The sequence below is a fragment of the Pseudoliparis swirei genome, chromosome 23 (genome assembly GCF_029220125.1).
Source record: "Pseudoliparis swirei isolate HS2019 ecotype Mariana Trench chromosome 23, NWPU_hadal_v1, whole genome shotgun sequence".
NCBI lineage: Eukaryota > Metazoa > Chordata > Actinopteri > Perciformes > Liparidae > Pseudoliparis > Pseudoliparis swirei.
Window position 1 is genome coordinate 21,227,724 of NC_079410.1, and position 22,860 is coordinate 21,250,583.

Below are 22,860 nucleotides of genomic sequence, written 5' to 3' on the forward strand. Positions count from 1 at the left end.
ATTGTCAAAATGCGGTGTTGAGAACAGAAACCCCAGATTGAGTTAGTAAATTAAAAGAAAGATCACTGAAGGTAGAATGGACTTATTGTAAGTCGCTTTGGATAAATGCATCAGCTAAATGAAATGCAATGAAGGGCAGTGTTTGTCGGATATGTACATATGCACATCATTCTAACCGTACAGACACAAATGTATATAAATTAAATGTATAATTAAATTAAATGAAGCCTAGGATAAGTGGTTCGGATAATGGAATGGAAATGGATCCTTTTATTATGTATGACCATTACCAACGGCAAAGACAATACAGAAACTCAAAGGGCTGGCCGGCAGCGAGTCTGCCTGTTTTTAAAAATCCAGCATCCAACTAAAGAAATAGCTTGACAATGAAATGTATTAAATGAAACGAGGGGATGCTTATGATGTGTTTCCTTGTGCATCTGCTTTTAATAACTCTACAGCACCCTTAAAAAATGCTTAAGAACGCCTGTGTGTGTGCCTGTGATGTGTTTTTGTGTGTATCCAGGGCAGCTCTAGATAGCAGTGTTAAATTAGACCATGTTAATAAGCTGTGGGACTCGATGAGTTCCCTGAGGATTAGAGAAATACTTCATCTGTCTGTCTTCATCACTGACCTGACACACACACTTGAAGGCATATTTACACATGCATACACTTTACTGGTTTTACATCGTCCTAAGTGGGTTGCTGAGTTTGAGTTTATCTACGGTGTAATTAATAATATCAATGATGTGTTACATTCTTTTCCTTCCTATGAAAAAATGCCTAAGTTATCAGGTCAATTCTCACTGTACATGCTCCCATTTGGTCAAAATATCTAGTATGACATTTCATAGCTATATGCAGACGACACACATTTGCATATATCTGCAGCACCCAATGGCCCCAACAGTCACAAATGTTTTAACAGAGAGAAGGTTAACATTTTATGAGGCCCTGAAACAGGTTAAATTGTATCCAACAAGCTTGAAAGTATTCATAGATCACAGGTTGAATTAAAGATAGATGAATATGATAAAATCAGATCAAATCTAGCACCAGCTAGCACTTAATTCAGAACCTGAGACAAAACAAGTAAAAGAGAACACCGAGCATCTTTACATTGTCCCTTTAAACATCCATCAGCACCTATTCGTTGAATATCTCTATCTTTAAGATGCAGTCTTAGGTTATCAAGAAAACTACGCCATCAAATGCTCCACCAGTTAAAGGGACAGCGGTGCATAGGTGGTTGTATCCAGCGCTGTGGTTGCAGTTTGCAACCAACCGAATGCCCCTTCGCTCACTCCCTCCCCGGTAACACCGCGGAGTGCAAAGCCGTTTGCCTCGCTCAGAAGCCATCCATGCCATATGGACCAATGGGAGTCAGGCGACGGCCGGCGGTAAAACGGTTTTGCACTCTTCCACTCACGTTACGGCAGTTTTCACAAGTGTGTCGGCCGAAAATAGGGCGGATTTCAGGGAACATTAAAAACATGAAAGTCTCTTGCAGAGTTGGGTTTTTCTATTCTGGCCTACTGTAGAAATATGGTGGTGCAGTATGGTGGACTCCTCTAAGGGTCTATATAGTTATGAGGGGCTCATTCAAACAATAGCAAAACCGTTTTCTAGTTTGAGGCGACTGTGACTGAGTGGTGAGCCGGGGTCGTGCTTCAATCCGTGGATCGGCGGTTCGATCCCCGCTAGCCCATGTCGAGGTGTCCTTAGGCAAGATGCTTAACCCCAACATGTCTCCCATAGCTGGTGTATGAATGTGTTTGAATGTGAGTTACTCCTGATGTGTAGGTGGAACCATCAGTGTGTGAATGGGTGTGAATGGGTGAATGATGTCATGGAGTGTTAAAGTGCTTTGAGTGGTCAGAAAAGACTAAAAAAGCGCTATACAAGAAAAGGTCCATTTACCATTTGTATATATGTGCATATAACAGATATCAATTAATTAGGTTCAGGCAACAGAACTACTTGGTTAAAGTCAGAAAACAGATTTTGGTTTGTGTAAAAATAATACTTCAGCAAGGGCCCGAAACACCTCAGAAATCCACTTAGCAGCTTTACTTCCTGTGGCCATGAACAGAAAAATCTTGGTCATGTGGATGACCCTGTTATCCTGATATCACAGAAAAGATATACTTGTATTTCATGATAAGCTTGTAGCATGGAGAAGAATTACATATTATTTGGTACTCAAAGCAGTTTTAATTTAGAGACTATTTTCTGTGTGAGGTTGTGTCTATGTTAATAATGATTGGCAAGGACCCTGTTTCTAAAAAGATGTACTCTTCATTGTGGAAATACAATTGATCAACATTCCATTCTTGTTAATGTATTGTATCGGAGTATTAGCAAGACTATATACAATATATATACAACATTTTTTGAAAAAAGTGTCATGTGAAATGATCAACTGCAACTTTGCAACCCTTCACATCTTAATAGTGGGGTTTAGTGTCTAATGGAGTTGGAGACCAAAAACAGTTAATATTGGATTTCATCAAGTGAAGACAAACACATTGCATATTAAAATAACGTTGTTTACTCCTTACTAAATTTACAATTCAGTTTGATTTTATTTGACTGTTAACACTTAAGTATGCTTAAATGACAGCCGGTATCAAGTTGCATTTCTGATATTAAATCATAGTTTAACAATACTTATAAAGTAAATTATTAACATATTTTAGCCGATCTCAAAAACTCGGAAGACTGACGGACTAAAGGGACTTAGCAACTCTGACTTCACTGAAAATTGCCGAAAATTATTATTATTTGAATAAATAAAGTAACACTGGGAATGTAAATGCTAACTCCGTCCTCTGTGTCTGGCACACACACCTCACAAGCCTTTAAGACAGTCGTTGCGTTAGCGCATGGGGGGTAAAATGGCAGCTAACGTTATTCTTCCCTCGGTGAGCCTGCGGGATCATATACTTAAATAGTTTCAGGCAAATTCAGCAAAGCTTAAAATATCAGCATCGTGGGGAGTTGATGTCCACGCTAGCGAGCTCAAGTACACACTCAGAAGTTCTTGCTAACGTAGTGTGCATCCGGTCACTTCTTGCATACTAAAAAATCCACAGTGCGGTGTAAACTCACTAATTACTCATGTACTCCATACATAGTATTGAATAGTATGGTAGTGTGAGATTTTGAACACAGCCACATTTTAGGCACATGGACTTCATAAGGACATAACGTGTCACGTTATTCCCCAAATATGCATCTGTGCTCTGACATCGCAGACGGCCCTTCGATCGGCTGCTTCTTGTCACATCGGATCAACCTTTTCCTCCGAAGTTTTTTGGAAGATGCTAAATTTGTACCAACGGTGCATTATGGATGCGGTCGGTATCCAGGCAGCTGAGCATCTGCACGGTTGCGAGGAAGGAGGTTGGGGAGGACCGACGTTGGGGTTTCAAAAAAAGGAAGAAAAGGAGCCGCAGTGCTGTTACGAGTCCTTGACGGACAACCTAACGTTTGAGAAGACGACCGCTGCTCCGCACACACTGGGAGGACCCCAACACACACATCCAGGCAGCCCACTGCAGAGAGAGAGAGAGAGAGAGAGAGAGAGAGAGAGAGAGAGAGAGAGAGAGAGAGAGAGCAATGAATAGTAGGCGGTAGGGGGATGCTGCAGAGAAAAGGAAATCTCATTACACATGCGTGAGCACTGTACAGAAAATAACTGATAATGCGCTACATAAAATACATGAATGATTCGCCGGTTGCACAGTTGACAGAGTGTGTGTGTGTGTGTCGGTGGTCTACGACAAATAATCATTGATCATAGAAAAAACAACGTGTGGCGGAACAACATACCTTCTATGATACACGGGCGCTTTCATAACGTCACAGTGTCACGGCAATGCATTCATCTCCTTATTGCCCTGTGGTTTATGTCTTCACTTATGTTCTCTTAACATACACTGTATATCTACTTCTTCACTTTCTCGCCTTCAAACCGACACACACACACACACACACACACTGATACTCTATGTACCTCATTACTTTTACACTCTCCGTCCATCATCCTTCCCTCCCTCTATGCCTTGGACTGTGCTGTTATCAATGGGATTGCAGCAGTCGGGGCATTTGCAGTGAATTAAAAACATTCCTCCCCTCTCCTCAGTGTGTTGTTGGCGCCCCCTGTCTGCAGCACATTGGCATAACCACTTCTTTGCACATACCGCAATGGCCCAAGCCCCCCCTTCCCCCACAAGCAATCACAAGAACACCAAAGTACTAACGACAAAAAGGCTTAAGCCGGACAGAAAAATGTCGGCGTGCAGATGTGACAGCTCCCCGTACTGCAACTTGAATAAAAAGGAGAGGATTCATGCTTCATGTGCAAACTGTAAAAAAAATAAAAGATTAACCCCCCTCCCCCCCATTCTGTTTCCCTCTGCAGAATGTGGCGTTTGGCTCGCTCTTCTTCATCCTCATCTCCATTTCCACCTTCTGCCTGGAGACCCACGAAGCCTTCAACACCATCTACAACAAAACAGAGAACGTCACCATCGGCAACGTGACGCATGAGGAGGTACGGTGAAGTATAAGCGAAGTGTTCTTTAGTGTTCGAGACATTAATGTGACGATTATAGAGACACTGCATTCCCTGTTTTATAATGTCGGGAGATTCGCGAGGCACAAACTCAAGAATAAATGACCCAAACAATTCGAGGTATCATGAATTTCTTTTTTTTCTCCTTTGTATTTTCATTGTCTTCTCTCTGTTTCCACTTGGGGTCTCCTTATTAATCTCCCCTATTATCACACTTTATTTCCCCCCCCTTTTCGTTATCGCAACTTGTTTCTGTTTTACTGCTCCCGCTACGACAACGATAAAGATACGACAAATTTAATTTCCTGGTAGTGATACGAAGCGGCTTGAGCCCGGCACACCACAGAGCTCGATGCAGCGAAACGCCTTCATGGTGCGGCAAGAGCTGTTGGATGTGACGGGTCTCAGAACTCAGTGGCAAACCCCGATCCTCTGCTTTGTTTTTTCCTGAGAAAAATAAAGTCCCCTTTTGAAATCTCAAGGTCATTAAATATGAGTATCGTAAGACCCTTCCATCAAGGTTAAAGCCCACACCCAGAGACTTGTTGTCTCCAAGGTCAAACCCTGAAGGCAACATCTTTGTGTAAGATAGTTCATAAGACATTAAAGGTCAGATTGGTGGTAGTAATGATGTAAGCGGGGAAGAGAAGTGTCCATCAAGGTGATTATTTGGTTTCGCAGTACAGGACGAGTTCGCTTTTTTATGAACGATAGTTAAGGGTTTAACTTGTCTTTTGTTTCTCGTGATTTTGTGGCTGCACTCGAAATTTGAAAAGGCTAAGAACTGAATTGTTGCATGAAGGTCATTTTTAAGGTGATCTGTGCCAGAAGGGGGTTGGCTCGAGGTTAGTTTCAGATCACCCTAACATGAGTAATGTGTTACCTTTTTTTCTACACACCCACATGTAGAGAAAAAGAATTGCTCCGGAATCTTCGACCTTTGGGGAACGTGGTGTTTTGCCTGAATAAATGTCTTCATGCAATCAACTAACCCCTGATTTTGTTCTTCTTCTACCTTGCAGATCGTCTACGAGGTAGTCACCGATGGCTGGCTGACATACGTGGAGGGCGTCTGCGTCATTTGGTTCACCATTGAGGTGATGGCGCGTGTCGTCTTCTGCCCCGACAAAGCAGAGTTCTTCCGCACCACCCTCAACATCATAGACTTCGTGGCCATCGTGCCCTTTTACCTGGAGGTGGCGCTGAGCGGCCTCTCCTCCAAAACAGCCAAAGACGCGCTGAGCTTCCTGCGCGTGGTGCGCTTCGTCCGTATCCTGCGTATCTTCAAGCTGACCCGCCACTTTGTTGGCTTACGAGTCCTGGGTCACACTTTGCGGGCAAGTACCAATGAGTTCCTGCTGCTCATCATCTTCCTGGCGCTGGGCGTCCTCATCTTTGCAACCATGATCTATTACGCCGAGCGCATCGGTGCCGACCCGGCCGATCCGACGGCTGCGGCCCACACCAACTTCAAGAACATCCCCATCGGGTTCTGGTGGGCTGTGGTGACCATGACCACGCTGGGCTACGGGGATATGTACCCCGAGACATGGTCAGGAATGCTGGTGGGTGCCCTCTGCGCCTTGGCGGGCGTGCTGACCATCGCCATGCCCGTGCCCGTCATCGTCAACAACTTCGGCATGTACTACTCCCTGGCCATGGCCAAGCAGAAGCTCCCCAAGAAGAGGAACAAGCACATCCCCCGAGCGCCACAGCCCGGCAGCCCCAACTACTGCAAGCCAGATGTCCTGGCGATGGCGACCGCCTCCCCGCAAAGGCTGATGGGCAACGTGATTGGGCCGGGCATGGTGGGATCTGGCAGCATGATGGGCACCGGAGACTGCCCACTGGCACAGGAGGAGATCATCGAGATCAACAGAGGAGGTGAGTGACCAGAACTGAGATCATCAACTGAAAATGAAACCTCTGACAGGCTTTTTCAAAATGACGATAAATTGAAAGGAAGGAGGAGCAGCCACACAGTATGGAGAGAATGTAGTGAAATAAATTAATGTCAACTGAATTGCTGCAAACATGTGCTGACAAAGCTAATTACGCACATCTTGTATCTCTAGTACAACTTAAATACCCTCAGGTATCTCTTTGTCCCAGGATCAAACCTTGTGATGGAGATGTGTCAAACTGTTGTTGTTTTTTTTAGATCAATCAATCACTTATTCAGTAGGGTTGCACCAAAATCATGATTGAGATCACAATTATTGTTCATGTTTAGTCATTGACTTTGTAAATATCATGTATTGAGGAAGACCATTTTGCATATTTTTAAGTTATTTAAGTTATTTGAAGAGGCAAGATCTATGAAGAACTTTTTTCCTGGAAGCCAAAATTGTAAATTAATTTAGAATGAAATGAAATGCACAGACCTTTTTTGTCATCTATAAATTGCCATAAAAGATGGATAAATGTCTACGATCAAAATGAAAAGTCACGTAAAAGTGAAAGTCACCTATGAGAATACTACTTGAGTAAACGTATCTGATATTTACTGTACTTAAGTATCAAAAGTAATTTTCTGATATTAAATCTACTTAAGTATTGAAAGTAAAAGTACAAGTAAATTATGTAAATAAAAAAGCTAAGGGTCAGGATTATGAAGTTTATTCTTTTAAGTGCTGTGGCCACCATGACCAAGGACAAGGAGTTGTGTTGAAGATAATTGTAAATACTAAAGCAGCACCGAAAATAACAACCTAGTCATGTATTGAAACAGAAAAATGTCCTGTTCATCTTCAAAAAAAGTTGTTTTTCAAAATTGCGGTAATTCAGTCTCGCTCTTTTTTGGCTGAAGGCTCGTCCTGCGATGCTGAATCGACTTTCACAGGCCGCTGAGGCAGGTAGAGGTGTGTTCAACTTCACAGGCTCCTGTCAATCCTGTGATTTGGTGGGTAGCTAACGTTAAGTTATCTAACATTTTAAGTTAGCTAACATTAGCCAACTAGTGCTGCAATGATTATAGCTAAGATGACGCAAATCAACAACATCTCACAACTGTTAACACTTCCTCAGCTCACTAACTCTCTAGAAATCTGTCTACGACACTAATTGTCTTATTTAGCTTCTAGATAGCTAGCGGACGTTAGCCTACATTTAGCTACACCATGTGTAGCTAAATTAGAAGATCAGACACATGTCTCCTCCCTTACCCCACCAGAGATATACTACAATCCTGTGGGAAACACTTTAACATGAAATATATCGGAGTCAAAGTATCAGTTTGCAAAATGTAGAGAAGTAAAAGTGAAAGTCAACATAAATATAAATATTAAAGTACAGCTTTCCAAAAAATGACAAGTACAGTACTTCGTGACTATACACCACTACTACTTCACATTATCGACAGATGTTTTTGACTTAATCAACGTAATAATAAATTATCAACATAGTTGCCTCTTTTTAATCAACTAATCTGTAAATTGGATAATTGTTTAACGATCATTTAAAGTAACATTATGCAACAATTGTACCTTAAAATAACAGCTTGAAAAGAATTGTGCCGCTACAATGACTTTTAATATGGCGATTTGCGCCTCCGCCATTGCCATTGGGGGTCTGTGGGGAAATAACTCCGCTATGTAGGATTCTGGGGCCGCCCGATCCGGGGCGGATGTACTTCGACCTGCTTTCTGGCAGTGATTACGCAATGTCATATAGTGCCACTCCACGCTCGCAGCTACAGTATAAGGGCGAAGCAAGCGAAGTCTCTTGTCATGAATTACACGTTCCAATGTAAATTATGAATATGTAGCTTTTTGGTGTTGTCAACAATATTGTATTCGATCACACGTACTCCACATTCAAACATTTAGAAAACAACGTATAGGCTGAAAACGCGATCGGTATTTCATCTAAACTAAATGTTGTCATTCTTTTGGTTATGTTAGCATTCATCTCCGATATCACAATGAATAAAACTATGCAGTCATATTTATGTAAAATCTTTGAATATTCTTACCTTATCGGTTGACATCATTTCTTGGTTTCTGACTTCATCTGGTCATCAATACAAGTGTATGCGAGGCTGCATCTATCGTAACTGGGTATTTACGACACTGAAGTAAACGTTAAATACCTCCAAAACTGAAGGGGGCGCTAAAAGGGAAACATTCCATTATGGGGCTTTAAAGGCTGGAGAATGTATCTAATTTGAATCAGTATCCTCTTGCCCCAAAACATCAACATTTAGAGTGATGGTTTTGCTTTTGCTGGGAAAGTGATTAAGATGGCTGGATTTTGATTTGAGAGAAGCTTTGGTTGAGCAGAAGAAGACACGGCACGTGTTTGTGTGTTTGTGTGTTTGCAGCCTGGTTGTTGTTTTGCACACGGTGTGCCTTGGAAGAGAAAGGATTTGTTTCTCTATCAGGCATATGCCATATTTTCCTCATCAATTCACTACTTATAGAGTTCCAAATACTCAAGTTAATCACTCCAGTGGTCTTGAGAAGAAGAATTATATAAAATTGTGATTTTCTCATCAAACTGATGACCAAAGGTCAGATTTCAAGTACTGAATTGATGGGAGAAGGGTTTGACGCTGTAAATAACTTGCTGATGTCCTCGTTCCTCCTAGGGGAGGACACTAAAATAGATTTAAATTTACGATGAGGCGAGCTGAAGGAAATCTTATGACTTTCACCCGACAAATCCATCTTCCCCCTCTCATGGCCAGATCAGATTTACCATCAAAGTTGACATGTTCAGATTATACTGGAATGGGTTTGTATGGATATACAGTATCTTCTGCCTGCCGAAAAAATGAAAATTGATCCCGGTCATCTTATTCAATTCAATACAGTTTATTTTACATAGCCCAAAATCACAATTTACAAATTTGCCTTGGAGGGCTTTACAATCTGTCAAGGGACCACACGTCATGAAAAACTCCCAAAAAAAACAAAAAAACTTTAACGGGGAAAAAAGGGGAAAAAGCTGGGCTGTTTTATTTGACATCATCTGAGACAATACACAAGTGTGTGTGTTTGTGTGTGTGTGTGTTTGTGTGTTGCAAAATGCTGCTTGTGGTGGAGTTGCAACGTGTTCCTTTAACAGATGTGAGGTTTATAGCTGTGAATAGCGGAGAGATTGGCTTGCCAAAGTGACATGTCATCAGTATCAGGCATATCCTATTTTCCTTCCTTTTGTTTTTCTGCACATCTTCAGAAAGTGGCTCTAAAAAAGTGCAAAATGCAACTGAGCCCATTTGGATTTGGCGAAAGCTAACGGTGAGGTTGCAGATTGCAACCAACTCAAACCTCTACTGTGTGCTTAGTCGGTCGGCAACAAGTTCTCATACTGATGCTTCGGGGTCTCTTGGGGTCACTTTGTAATGCAGTATCTCAGGCTGTGTTTATTAACTGGACAAAGTCATGGTGATATCACCCGGTGGTTTGTGGACTGATGTTTTGAGTTTGACTATTTTCTCTTGGATTACGTCGCCATGTTGTTATTTGGAATACGAAGGAGTGAAGTAGAGATAGTGAATTTACTAAATCAACATCATGCTGTATTGAAGAAGAGGTTGAGACATAAACTCACGTTTACAATGTTTACTGAGGGAATACATCAAGAGAGAAATAGTCGTTTTCCCATAGACTTCGATATACAATCTAGTTGGGATACCAAGTTTTTTCGTCGATGAGCACCAAACAGATGAAAACATGTCGCAAGCACGTCAAGATTTGACGTCCTGGAAATTAGAACAGGTTTGTGAAGGAGAACTATGATGGCCACATGAAAACGGCCCTGTCTAGAGCCAGTGTTCAGCTTTTGACTCATTCTAAAGGCACGTTCACACCAAAAGCGAAACAATTTTTTCGTGCGACCGAATCCCATGAAAAGTCAACGTACAGACGCGTGTGGCTGCGATAGACGCAATATTTTTCCGGGTGACGCGATGACAGCGGCGCAATTTTCGCCCCGAGTTGAAATATTTCAACTTTGAGGCGGTCATCTCGCAACTCGGGCCAATCAGCTCTTGAGTTCCGCCCTCGTAGCGCTGGAAGCGGAAGTCTTTCAGACGTAACAGTAACTTCATCGGTGAAAGTGACCGAGCTGAGTGAGCCTACGGGTGATGTCATGAACCCAAACACGAGGGCGTTAGTGTGTGGGATGTCCACCACAAATATAAAGCAGAACTAGTGGTTAGTTATTCTGGTGGATGAAGGAGATGATAACGGTCTTTTCGGAGACGAGACACAGAGACAAGCCCCGCCCCTCGCGGAGCGTCTCGACGCTCATGGCTTGAACACGGTGAACGGTCGAGCGAGTAAACTCACGCGTTTTGTGCGACGCGAAAAATAGTTTTGCTTTTGGTGTGAACGCACCTTAAGTCAATTCCTATTTTAAGGTGATTATACATTAAAGAAACAAATATTTTTGAATATTATTTGCCATTTTCTGCCGATAGGTCCCCCCCCCCCCCCTATTCAGAGAGACTTAAAGGACGAGTGTGCAGCATTTACCCTCCTGCAGTAAATGCTACACACACTTGTCCTTAGCGTCTCTGAACAGCATCATTGTGTTTAGATGCATCAAAATGTGTCTAAAAATGGCAGTTTTCTCTTCTTCTTCTTTCTTCCTGCTGGGATCTCAGAGTGAGTGAAAAATCTCTCACAACTCGTGTGAACTCGCGCTCTGAACGTGAATCAGTGTTGAGGAATCCTTTGCGGTGGGGCCGGGAGGAGTCGACGCGAACATCTGGAGCACGCGATCATCTGGTCCTCTAAGGACCGGACAACGTCAGTTGTGTGTCTCTGTGTGTGTGTGTGTGTGTGTGTGTCCCTCCGGCTTGTATCTGTAACTGTTGAGCAGTAACATCATATCAGATTAGATTTGACAACAGTGTTGAAGGCTACACGCACACACACACACACACACCCTGTAGCCATCTCTCCTCTCTGGTGTGGGTGTGCGCAGTAGATATATCTGGTCCCGCTCCTTTGTTTGGTCTCTCTCGCTCAGTGCTGTTAGATGCTGTGTGTGTGTGTGTGTGTGTGTGTGTGCCGCCTGCTCTTGCTGCAGTATGGTGGTCATGTGATCAGGATAGCTACCACAAGGCACTAACGTTCCTTTGCACTCCCCCCCCCCCCCCCGCCCACCCGTCCCCTCTCTCTCTCTTCTGTCGTCTCTCTCCATTCTCTCTTCGCCCTCTCTTCTTTTTTTTCTCTCTCCTCCTCATTGGGTTTTATTGTTCTCTTTTTTCACCACTCTTTCATTCCCCCCCCGCTTCTTTTTCCTCATCTCCAAATCCGGCGTCCTCGTCCTCCACGTTCTTTATCTCCCCTCTTAACCTTATACCTCCCCTGTTTCTCTCAATGGGTACCACCCCCTGCATACTCCTACTCTTCCTACTCCTCCTCCTCTCCGGACCATTAATCTTCTCTTCCTTTACATCACTCTCTCTCTCTCTCTCCCCCCCCACCCCCACCTCCATTTTCTTCCACATGCTCTCTCCATCATCCTCTCATGTCTACTTCCCCCCCCCCTTTTTTCTTCCCTTCTCGTCCTCTCCATGTTTACTCTCTTCACTACCTTTATTCTCTCACTACCGCTTTTCCTATGCACCACACTCCATATCCCTCTCTTTCCTCTTCTGTAACCTCCTCACTTCTCAACTTTCTATCCGCCCCCCCCCCCCCCCATCCCTCCGTCTCCCCCCCATCTCTCTACAAGATTCCAAGCAGAACGGCGATGCGGCGGCCAACGCGGCCCTGGCCAATGAGGACTGCCCCACCATCGACCAGGTCCTGGGGGACGACCGCAGCCCGGCCACGGGGGGCCTCGGCTCCACCACCAGCCGCGAGCGCTACCCGCATGACCGGGCCTGCTTCCTGCTGAGCGCCGGGGAGTTCCAGCGCACGACGGACGGGAACGTCCGGAAAGGTACGAGGGTCGGAGGGAGGTAGGATGGAGGATTAGAGGAGGAGGAGGAGGAGGAGCAGCAATGGGGTGGTACCTCGGTCACAGCAGTGGGCTGTCGGTGGGTGCATGGTGCTGACTGATATGTGCTGACGGTGTGTGTGGCGTGCGCAAAAAATAAAACGACGCGCAACCGGACACATGTGTTCCGAACACACGCACATCCAAGTACACGCATACATACAGGGAGTGTGTACCTGTGTACATATATGTACATACGCACCCCCCTCCCCTTTCTCCCTGTGTAAAGGTGCACACACCACCATACAGACAAAGGACGAATAGCGTCTTATTGAATTTCAAAATAAAAGTTTGCCCTGAGCGCTAACACTGAGACTCAAACACACACCTACAGACTCCTTGTTCCATTTCACCATCCATCATTTGGCGTGACGGCTCGGCAAATCTCCACCACGCTCGCTCCCTTCCGACTGTTATCAGAAAAAAGCACCAATCATAAATATCAATGCCCAATGAATGGCATTGATATTTAATCCGATGATTCCTCTCACGAACACCGTCAAACTGCGAGTGGAGGACGTCCTGCTTCTGTTCTGCAGAGGCTGCTGCACAACTGATGCTCTCCTCTTATGAATTGTGGTCAAATAAAAATGCAATTAATCAGATTCTGCAGGTGGTTCAACAGTCACTCAGCAACGCTCCATCGGCTCTCTGCATATTCTGTGTCCTGTGTTCATCACTGCTTACGCAGTTCTGTGTGCTTTACTGTTTCATTTCATAACACCATCCTTTTTTTGGTCATGTTTTTATAAAGAGAAGTATAACAATACAGATAGAATTGGTAAAATTGGTGTTATTCTCTGTTTTACTGCCAGCAAATCCCATGAAAAGACAAAAGAAGACCAGCTTTTATTGTTTGTTCGAATGCTATTACCTATATATATATATATATATATACAATACCGTTCAAAAGTTTGGGGTCACTTAGAAATGTCTTTATTTTTCAAAGAAAAGCACTGTTTTTTCAATAAAGATAACATTAATCAAAAATACCCTCTATACATTGTTAATGTGGTAAATGACTATTCTAGGTGGAAACGTCTGGTTTCTAATGAAATATCTCCAGAGGTGTATAGAGGCCCATTTCCATCAACTATCACTCCAGTGTTCTAATGGTACATTGTGTTTGCTAATCGCCTTAGAAGACTAATATCTGATTAGAAAACCCTTGTGCAATTATGTTAGCACAGCTGAAAACAGTTATGCTGGTGATATAAGCTATACAACTGGCCTTCCTTTGAACTTGAAGTTTGAAGAACAAAATTAATACTTCAAATATTAATCATTATTTCTAACCTTGTCAATGTCTTGACTATATTTTCTATTCAATTTTCAATTCATTTGATAAATAAAAGTGAGTTTTCATGGAAGACACGATATTGTCTGGATGACCCCAAACTTTTGAACGGTAGTGTATATATATATATATATATATATATATATATTGCCAGATCCCATTGGCCTCAGCTGCACTTTGTGTTCAGCTAATTAGTGAGCATGCTAACATGTAGGTATGTCACAATGAGTGCTTTCCCCTATTAATATCAGATTATGTGCATTATGCAGATAGTGCATTTTTTGTTAACAGAGTTCAAAGGTCCATTTTTATATATTGTTGTTGTGTGGTTTAGTATATTTAGAATATTGCTCCCATTCCAATGTCCGAATAGTATAAATAAAATGTGTATTGGTCTTTTAAAGGGAACTTGCATTCACATGCTATTGTATTAGAATTGATCAGTAACATAAAATTATCTTGAAAAGACAATAATAAAGTTTATCGTAATTACCTTTGGGACAATATATTGTTATATCGTCACAGGCCAACGTTGTAACGGCTAAACGTTAGCATCGTTACTCAATGTAGTTCTGCTATTAGCCTGTAGCTCAAAGCACTGCTGCTAGCAGAGCAGTAGATTATCTTTTTCCAGGGGGCTTAGCGCTTTCTTTATACGGATCTATCCTGTAATTTACTTAACACAGGCCAACAATGTAACGGCTAAATGTTAGCAACGTTACTCAATGTAGTTCTGGTAGTATCATGTAGCTAGCACAGCGGTAGATGATCTTTTTACCGGAGGTTTAGCATTTTCTTAAAACAGATCCATCTTGTAATTTACTTAACACAGGCCAACATTGTAACGGCTAAACGTTAGCATTGCCACTGCAAAACGTTAGCATTGTCACTCAATGTAGTTCTTATATTACCATGTAGCTCAAAGCACAGCTGCTAGCACCGCTGTAGATTATCTGTCACGGGAGGTTTAGCGCTTTCTTAAAACGGATCCATCCTGTTATTTACTTAACATTGAGTGACAATGCTAACGTTTAGCCGTTACAATGTTGTTCTTATGTTAGCATGTAGCTCAAAGCACTGCTGCTAGCACAACTGTAGATTATCTGTCACGGGAGGCTTAGCGCTTTCTTAAAATGGATCCATCCTGTTATCTACTTAACTTTGCAACGGCTAAACGTTAGCATTGTGACTCAAGGTAGTTTTGGTATTATCATGTAGCTCAAAGCACTTCTGCTAGCAGCACAGCTTTAGATTATCTTGCCGCAGGAGGCCTAGCGTTTCTTAAAACAGCTCCATCCTGTACTTGTTAGCAAACGTTGCTCAAACAGGAGGACGTTGGGGACTATTTCCAGTCGCGGATGTATCCACACGTTGTGCTCTTGTGAGAATGTGTTGCTGCAGAACACAGTACACAAAACGTCTTCAATAAATTGCAGTGACATGGTAATTTGTGAACAAATATGAGTTTTAAATGAACACAAAATACTTGAATTTGGGTCTTTTCGTGGGATTCGATGCAGTAAAAATACAAACGGTTTACATCAGGCGCTGACTGCAACTTTCTCGCAGCGGTTGAATGGCAAGAAATCTGCTTCCTTTGCCTCGTTTTGAATTGAAACCTCTCCTCGCGTCGCCGCGCGGCACTCTGAACCCGATGTGGCGGCGCCGCCACATTGGCTGAGCGTTCCACATTGGCTGAGCGTCACGTCTGTCCTCGTGTCATAACATCGGGCTCCTCCATTGTCCTGCTCTGTCCGTTTGTCTCTCTCAGTCTGTCACTCTCTCTGTCCACTCCATCGCTTCTCTATTCTCTCACTTTGCCATACATAACTCTTCCCCCTGCCTTCTGCTGAATCGCTCTGCTCCCTCATTTTCCATGATTATCCTGCTAACAATAAAATATCTTTATTCAAAATTTTAAACACACACACACACACACGTAGATGGCTCAGAGTCCAGCGGTGGGCCGTCCTCTCTGGGAAAAGAGTGGTTGATTCAAAATGAGCTCAACTAGATCAGCGCAAGATTACATAATACTCGTCTAGAATGCATACAAATTGACACGAGATTACATCACACATGATCAGAGGGGATGGGATGAGATTAGACTTGACTAAATTTAGGATGAAAGAGGAAAAACTTGACTACTTTTTGTGATGTATATTCAGCTAGACCGGGTCTAGATTCGATTTAACCAGATTATATTTGATTATAAATGATATTACATCTGATTTAGGTTAGATTCAGACAAGACTAACATCTAGAAACTAGACTACAATCCATTAGAATAGATTCAGTTAGACCAGAGTTAACTAGATTGTATTAGACTAATAAAAAATATATTCAACCACATTAAATTGAATCCGAGTTTCGATTAGATTCAGACTAGATTACATTTGACTAGACTAGGTTCAGTTAAACTAGATTATATTAGATATTATAGATTACATTTGACCAGATTATATTAGTTCAGTTCTTTGATTCGAATAAGACGAGAGTAAATGTGTTTCATTCAACTTAATTAGACCATACTACATTCAAATAGACTAGATTGAGTAAAACCAGAGTAAACTAAATTATATTAGATATGTTTCAATCAGATCTTGGTCAAATGGGCAATTATTAGATGTAATCTATATATACATAACATATACATATTCATATATATATACATATATATATATATATTTATACACATAATATTTTTGATTGGTCACAAATTGACCTCCTTTAATTCTGCGTTTGGCTAATATTGTGGCACTTGAGAGAGAGAGGTGCTTAATGTTTTCTGTAATGTTAGAATTCGGGATATTATCACGATATCAACAAAATAAATAAAAATATGAATGCTATCAGTCAAGTTTATTGTGCATTTTGCCTCTTTTTTTGGCAATTTAATTACACTCAAAATACAAGATTACTTACGTCTAGAGATTATTTCAACAGTCCTGTGTGTATCAATAAGACACCAATATGCAAATAAATGTACTAGCATGGAAAGGGAGGTTGTTTTGTTCTTCAAATTCACTTATTCTTAGCGTCGTGATTTTTTCTCAAATATGTGCTGGCGGGAATAATCATTTCTGATCTCCTGTCCCAGCAGGAAGTGTGACACAAAGAAACCGCCGTCGGTACACATGTAAAGGCACAATGATGCGGAAGTTAATAGTCAATTGTGTATTTTTGTGTGTGCGATGAGTAGATAATAGCCCAATCGCTGCGAGGAATCAGCACACACTCACACAGACACACACACACACACACACATCCTGACACCACTCAATAAACACATTGCAGCTCACGGAGTCAGAGTGGGGTGTAAAGGTCAAAGTTCACAGTACGCGGTCCTGTGTGCGATTGCGTGCTGTTGCTGTTGTTGGTATTTCCTTGTTGTTGTTGTTGTTATTGTCACTGTCTCCTTCCTCAGGTTGTGTCAGATCATGCGTTGTCAGTCTGTGTTACACTATCCATCCGTCTGTCTGTCAGTTTCTCTATTTCTTTTTTGTGTCTTTCTTTTGTCTGTCTCTGTCCGTGTGTGCGTCCTTTTTCTCTGTGTGTGTGTGTGTGTTTGTGTGTGTGTCCGTATCCCGTATGTAGCTGTCTTCCCCTCCTCCTGCTCCTCCTCTTCCTCCTCTCACCCGGTCTCTTCTCACTCTGGTACTTACAAATAGGTAAAAGGGGAGGAGTCAAGTCCCCCCCCCCCCCCCCCACCACCACCTTCCCCTCCACCCGAAAGCATTTGGGCTCCAGAGTCCTGGTTCCAATGTGGGCCACGGGGGTCTCGTTCCCAGAATGCTTTTGGGGGGTGGGTGCCCGGTCTTTCCACACTTTTCTGTGTGGAAAAAACTTGATACAACTCCTTTGGTTTTGGACTTATTGTAATATTGAGATCAACAAAAATACTTTTTAATTGGAATTCAAAACCAAAATGTAGTAAAAAAAAAAAGTTCTTCACCCCAAAATATATATAACCCAAGTATAGAAAAAAAAAGGAAATAATTGGGGAGCCGTTGGACGATCTTTGGGATAGGTGCCAGAGTGACCGGTGCGCACCGGTTGGCCGAGTTGCCCTGGCCCTGGTTGCTCATTGGTTGGTTTTTCCTTTGTCTTTTTCTCTGGAACTGAGCTCAGGTCAGTTTTTCCCAGCCCAGCCGGCAGAGAGTGCCCTTCAGGATCCTCAGCAGACTTTTGGTTCCAAACCAATGTGTCGGGGTTTCGAGGGGTGATTGGATAAAAAAAAAAGGTCTTCAAAAGAAAAGACTTTAGAAAAGTTTTTCAGTAAAAATAAACCCATGTGTGTTTGAATCTTGGCCAGGCTGGGCTGGAAAGCTGACTGCTGTAGTGCTACGGAGGTCTACGTTAGCCAACGAGATAGATCATATTGATAATGCCCCCAAAAACACAAGAGATCTTGGAGGCTGTTTGAGAGTAAAGACTGACAGGGAGACTGAAAGACAGACAGAACTCGTACCCCAGAACACACTCAGACACAATCAGGTAAGTGTTGGCTCAACATTGAAGGGCTGTGATGGCCTCTTAGCTTTCTCTCTCTCTGCGCTCTAAAAGCTTCAAAGGCTCTAGGAATTTAGCTGACTACCTCAGGAAAAAAAAGAAATAAAAAATCGCTATTGGAGTTATCTTCGTATCGTTACAACTCGTTACAAATACGTCTTATCCTTTTGAATTCGGACGGATAAAACTGAACGCTAAATGTAATGAACAATCTCTTAAACACCCACCTTAGTTACGCCACTGCCAGAGAGATTCCTGTGGTCATGGTTTGATGACATCTATCTCTATCTATCTATCTATCTATCTATCTATCTATCATTTACTTACCTATACCTACATCTCTCTTTCTACCTACCTATAGGTAGATAGATAGGTCTACCTTTTCGATAGATAGATAAATAGGTAGGTATACCTACCTATTTATCTATCGATCTATCTATATATCTCTCTCTATATATTGATCTACCTATCATTCTATCTATCCAACTATCTATCTTTCTACCTACGTACCTATACATTTATCTATCTACCTACCTACCTAGCTCTATCCATCTATCTCTCTCTCTATCTATCTCTCTCTCTCTCTCTATGTCTGTATATCTGTCTCTCTCTCTGTCTATATATCTATCTTGGTGTTGCGTTTTGTATTATTTTTGTTCACCTCATTGATATCGTTGATAGTTATTTCTTGTTGTATTGGATCTTTTATGTTTCTCCATCATGTTTATTGTATCGGTCCGTCTTACTTTCCTATGCTTTGATCTTTACCCCACCATTCCTCCACACTTCACTCTCTCTCTCTTTTTCTTGCCGTTGCTACGGAAACAGTGGACAGGGGAATTCTGGGACATGGTGCAGCAAAGCATTTTGGGTCAGGGTTTGGTATTTGATTGAATTATTGATTAATATTGATACAGTTGCCTTCATTTTACTAACCGAGGCCGAGGTAAAGACAAGTTGAGCCTTTTGTGAGTTAAAGGGTGTAGTGCGATATCTTTTCCGGGTAGGAAATATTGTTTCAGATGTATGGAACATAAAAACTGACCGCCGATTCGCTGTTTTTGAAACCGACGACCTGAGATGTCTGAATAATCAATTCGGCGCTTTATAAGTCAACGCTTGTTTTTGGAAATCCATTCTTTGACAAACAGAAAGCTCAGAACGGAAGCTAACTGTGGCCTTAGTGGCCATTATAATACGGGTAGATGAAATGTAAGCATTCTGATTGGTTGAGTGTGAGTCACAGGGGTGTATTCTATTGAGCCATAATGGCCTGTACTCCTGTTTACAAGGGTGATGCCTAACAACACCATTGATCAAGACATTGACAATACAGTACTGCCTCTCGTACCGTATTGCTTAAATAAAACCTATTTAAATATGATCTATAGTTTTAGTAACACAGAATACGAGACCTACAAGATAACTTTTTGTGGTTGTTTTATTTACTTGAGGGAGATCCCAATACAATACAGACATCTCTGTGTTTTAACTATATATTAAGGTTCATGGAGTTCGTATTCTATTGGAATTCTCGCAATCAATCTTTTTCAATATAGTGTCTCTGTTTCAGCCGCAGCAATGATGCCAGCATTTCTTTTGAAAAAAAGGTTTGAGAATTTCACAAAATAAAGTCTGAGCGCTCTGAAGAGGATATAATAAAATGCGTTTTTTCTCGAGGCGGTCGATCACATGCTCTCCCTCCTCGTTGGGACCAACTTAAAAAAAAGGCATATGCAAAAAAAAGCTGTATGCCTAAGGGTATTAATTGGAAAATGTAAATGTAAGTGGTCCGTGATCCGTACTGATCCCTCCTCACATTCATCACATGTGAGCCTCGGATTAACGACACAGTTTCCCGTTAGCTATCACAGCGGAAATGAAGTTTTACTATCCTCCAATATTCAGTTAAAATATGAGATCGGGGACATCCATTAGGCTTTTCTAGTCTCTGATCATGTGACATCGTCAACAACCAATCAGTGTTTAAAATCGACAGCAGAGCCAGTAAGATTAGGATGCATTCAGGCTCTGGTATTGGGCTACAGTAAATTATTACGTTGTAATAAGATAGTACAATGTAGTGTTGGGGAGAAACGTAAATAAATCCAGTTGTTTTAAGGAAGATGGGTTTACAACAACATGAATAGATATTAGAGATTCATTATGAGCCGTTTACACTTATAATTAAAACTACTAATGACAAGTATCAGCGCCAAAAAAAGCATACCATTAAAGTAAGAGTTGAAGAACTCCTTTTTTAGTTTTGTACTGATCCGATCCGTGAGTTTTATGATCTGCTCAGCCATCTGCTGCTGTTCTGATTATTAACTTTTTTTAAACGAATCTACGTTTTGTTTTTTTAGAACTCAAAACCTTAAAAGCCTTTGTCTGGCAGTAACCATTCAAAGAAGAAGACAAAAAAGAAAAAAGGCTTGAACGGATCCCTTTTAGTCACTTTACTGTCCCAAAAAAAATTCCATCTTTCCCGTGACTCTGCAACTTGTTTAAGGTCGAAGAGTCTCGGTACGAAAATAGGATAAATGTTCGGAGAGCCGGGGCGCCCTGCCAGCTAGAATGCAAAGAGGAGAACGCCGCCTGCACTCTTAGAAGTAGAAGAAAAAAAAGAAAAAGAGAAAACCCCTGCAGAGAGGTAGCGGCGTTGGTGCAGTGCCGCTAGCGCCTCCCAAAGGCCGAGGCTGCACACGGCACTCTCTCGTCCCGACTGCATTACTTTGAAGGCAGCGGACGCACTCTGCATTATGACACTGTACACGTCTACCCCCCATCATTGGGAAACCTAATCAGTGAGTGGGTGGAGGTCGAATAGAACAATGAAATGTTACATTAATCCCTCCGTTGCTTTGTATTTCATGCTCTCTCTCTCTCACTCTCCGACTGCCAGCCCTTTTTCTTTTCCTCTTTTTTCTGTCTCTTCTCACCTCATCTTCCTCCACCTCTCGTCCTCAGATGAAAGACGTATCGTACTTCCTCGTTGGCAGATATATGTCTTTGGCCTGAACCGACTCTTGAGTCTTACTTAGAGGCACACTGTTGAGGAGATATGCTGCGCCATAACAGATCGCCCCCCCTCCCCCTCCCCCCTCATTCACAACCCCTCTCTTTTATATACCACCTTAAATATAATCTCTTGCCGCCAGCTTTCATTACGTTCAATCTCATTAACACAAGGCCTGTTTTACTTCCACTTTCCTTTCCAACCAACCCGGTGATCGATGGCTTTCGGGCTAGTATTTAATCACCGCTGGTGGTCAGAATCCCCCCCGAGGCCTCTTGGATTGCACTAACATTATTTCATTTCCTGAGCTCTGTGGAGCCCGGAGTGGTGTCCGGAGGAGAATCGTGTTGACCCAGCAAAGTGTAGACTCATCGATTTATATCGATTATGATCGTAGAGCGCCAGTTGTGAATTTAGAAGTACGGAGTTTTGAAGTTAGAATCTGCATTTTGAGGTAACGGGAGATTTGTCCTCAGGAATATTATGATGGTGATACATTGCTTGACTTGAACAGATCACACAGCATCAATCTAGGATGTTTTTGCACAAATCTTCACACGTAAAGGTGCGTTCACACCAAAAGCGAAACTATTTTTCGCGTCGCCCAAAACGCGTGAGTTTACTCGCTCGACCGTTCACCGTGTTCTCACCATAAGCGTCGAGACGCTCCGCGAGGGGCAGGGCTTATCTCCGTGTCCCGTCTCCGTAAAGACCGTTATCATCTCCTTCATCCACCAGAATAACTAACCACTAGTTCTGCTTTATACTTGTTGAGGACGTCTCACACACTAACGCCCTCGTGTTTGGGTTCATGACGTCACCCGTAGGCTCACACAGCTAGGTCACTTTCACCGATGAAGTTACCAGGGCTATCAGGGATATCAGTCAGTCGCGCGCAATTCCAGGATGCCTTATTTACATTGGTTGCTGGATTAAATCTTACCCAGATACAACAGATACGTTTTTTTTTCTGATTGGCTATTGTGTAGCCCATTTCTTTTTTTTGATTGGCTGATAAGTGGCTCCTCACAGCAGAACTCCAGGGGAGCGCTTGATTCCTCCACGGTGAGGGCAGCGCGGCTCACGTTTGCGTGCTGCGGCACATTAAAACATTAAATAGCCGAGAGTTGTTTTTCAGCGTGAGAAATACGATGTGTGGCGGGAGTGCGTGACTTAAGACCGAAATGCCCTGAGTTACTGTTACGTCTGGAAGACTTCCACTTCCAGCGCTACGAGAGCAGAACTCAAGAGCTGATTGGCCCGTGTTGCGAGATGACCGCCTGAAAGTTGAAATATTTCAACTAGGGGCGGACATTGCCCCGCTGAAAACGCGCCGGTGTAAACGCGTCGCCCACATCGCGTCGCCCCAACAACCCTGCCCGGGAAAATATTGCGTCTATCGCAGCCACACGTGTCTGTACGTTGACTTTTCATGGGATTCGGTCGCGCGAAAAAATAGTTCCGCTTTTCGTGTGAACGCACCTTAAGAAGGAG

At 42.5% G+C, this 22,860-nt stretch overlaps 1 protein-coding gene across 1 annotated transcript in view; it reads left to right on the forward strand.

Moving 5' to 3' along the window:
* Positions 1-22,860, forward strand: part of LOC130189244 (potassium voltage-gated channel subfamily C member 1-like) — a 69,665-nt gene that overhangs the window by 38,579 nt on the left and 8,226 nt on the right. Inside the window, exons 2-4 of the mRNA XM_056408006.1 lie at positions 4,430-4,561; positions 5,605-6,466; positions 12,272-12,481. Of these exons, the coding sequence (XP_056263981.1) occupies positions 4,430-4,561; positions 5,605-6,466; positions 12,272-12,481 (1,204 nt within the window). The remainder of the gene's footprint in view (positions 1-4,429; positions 4,562-5,604; positions 6,467-12,271; positions 12,482-22,860) is intronic.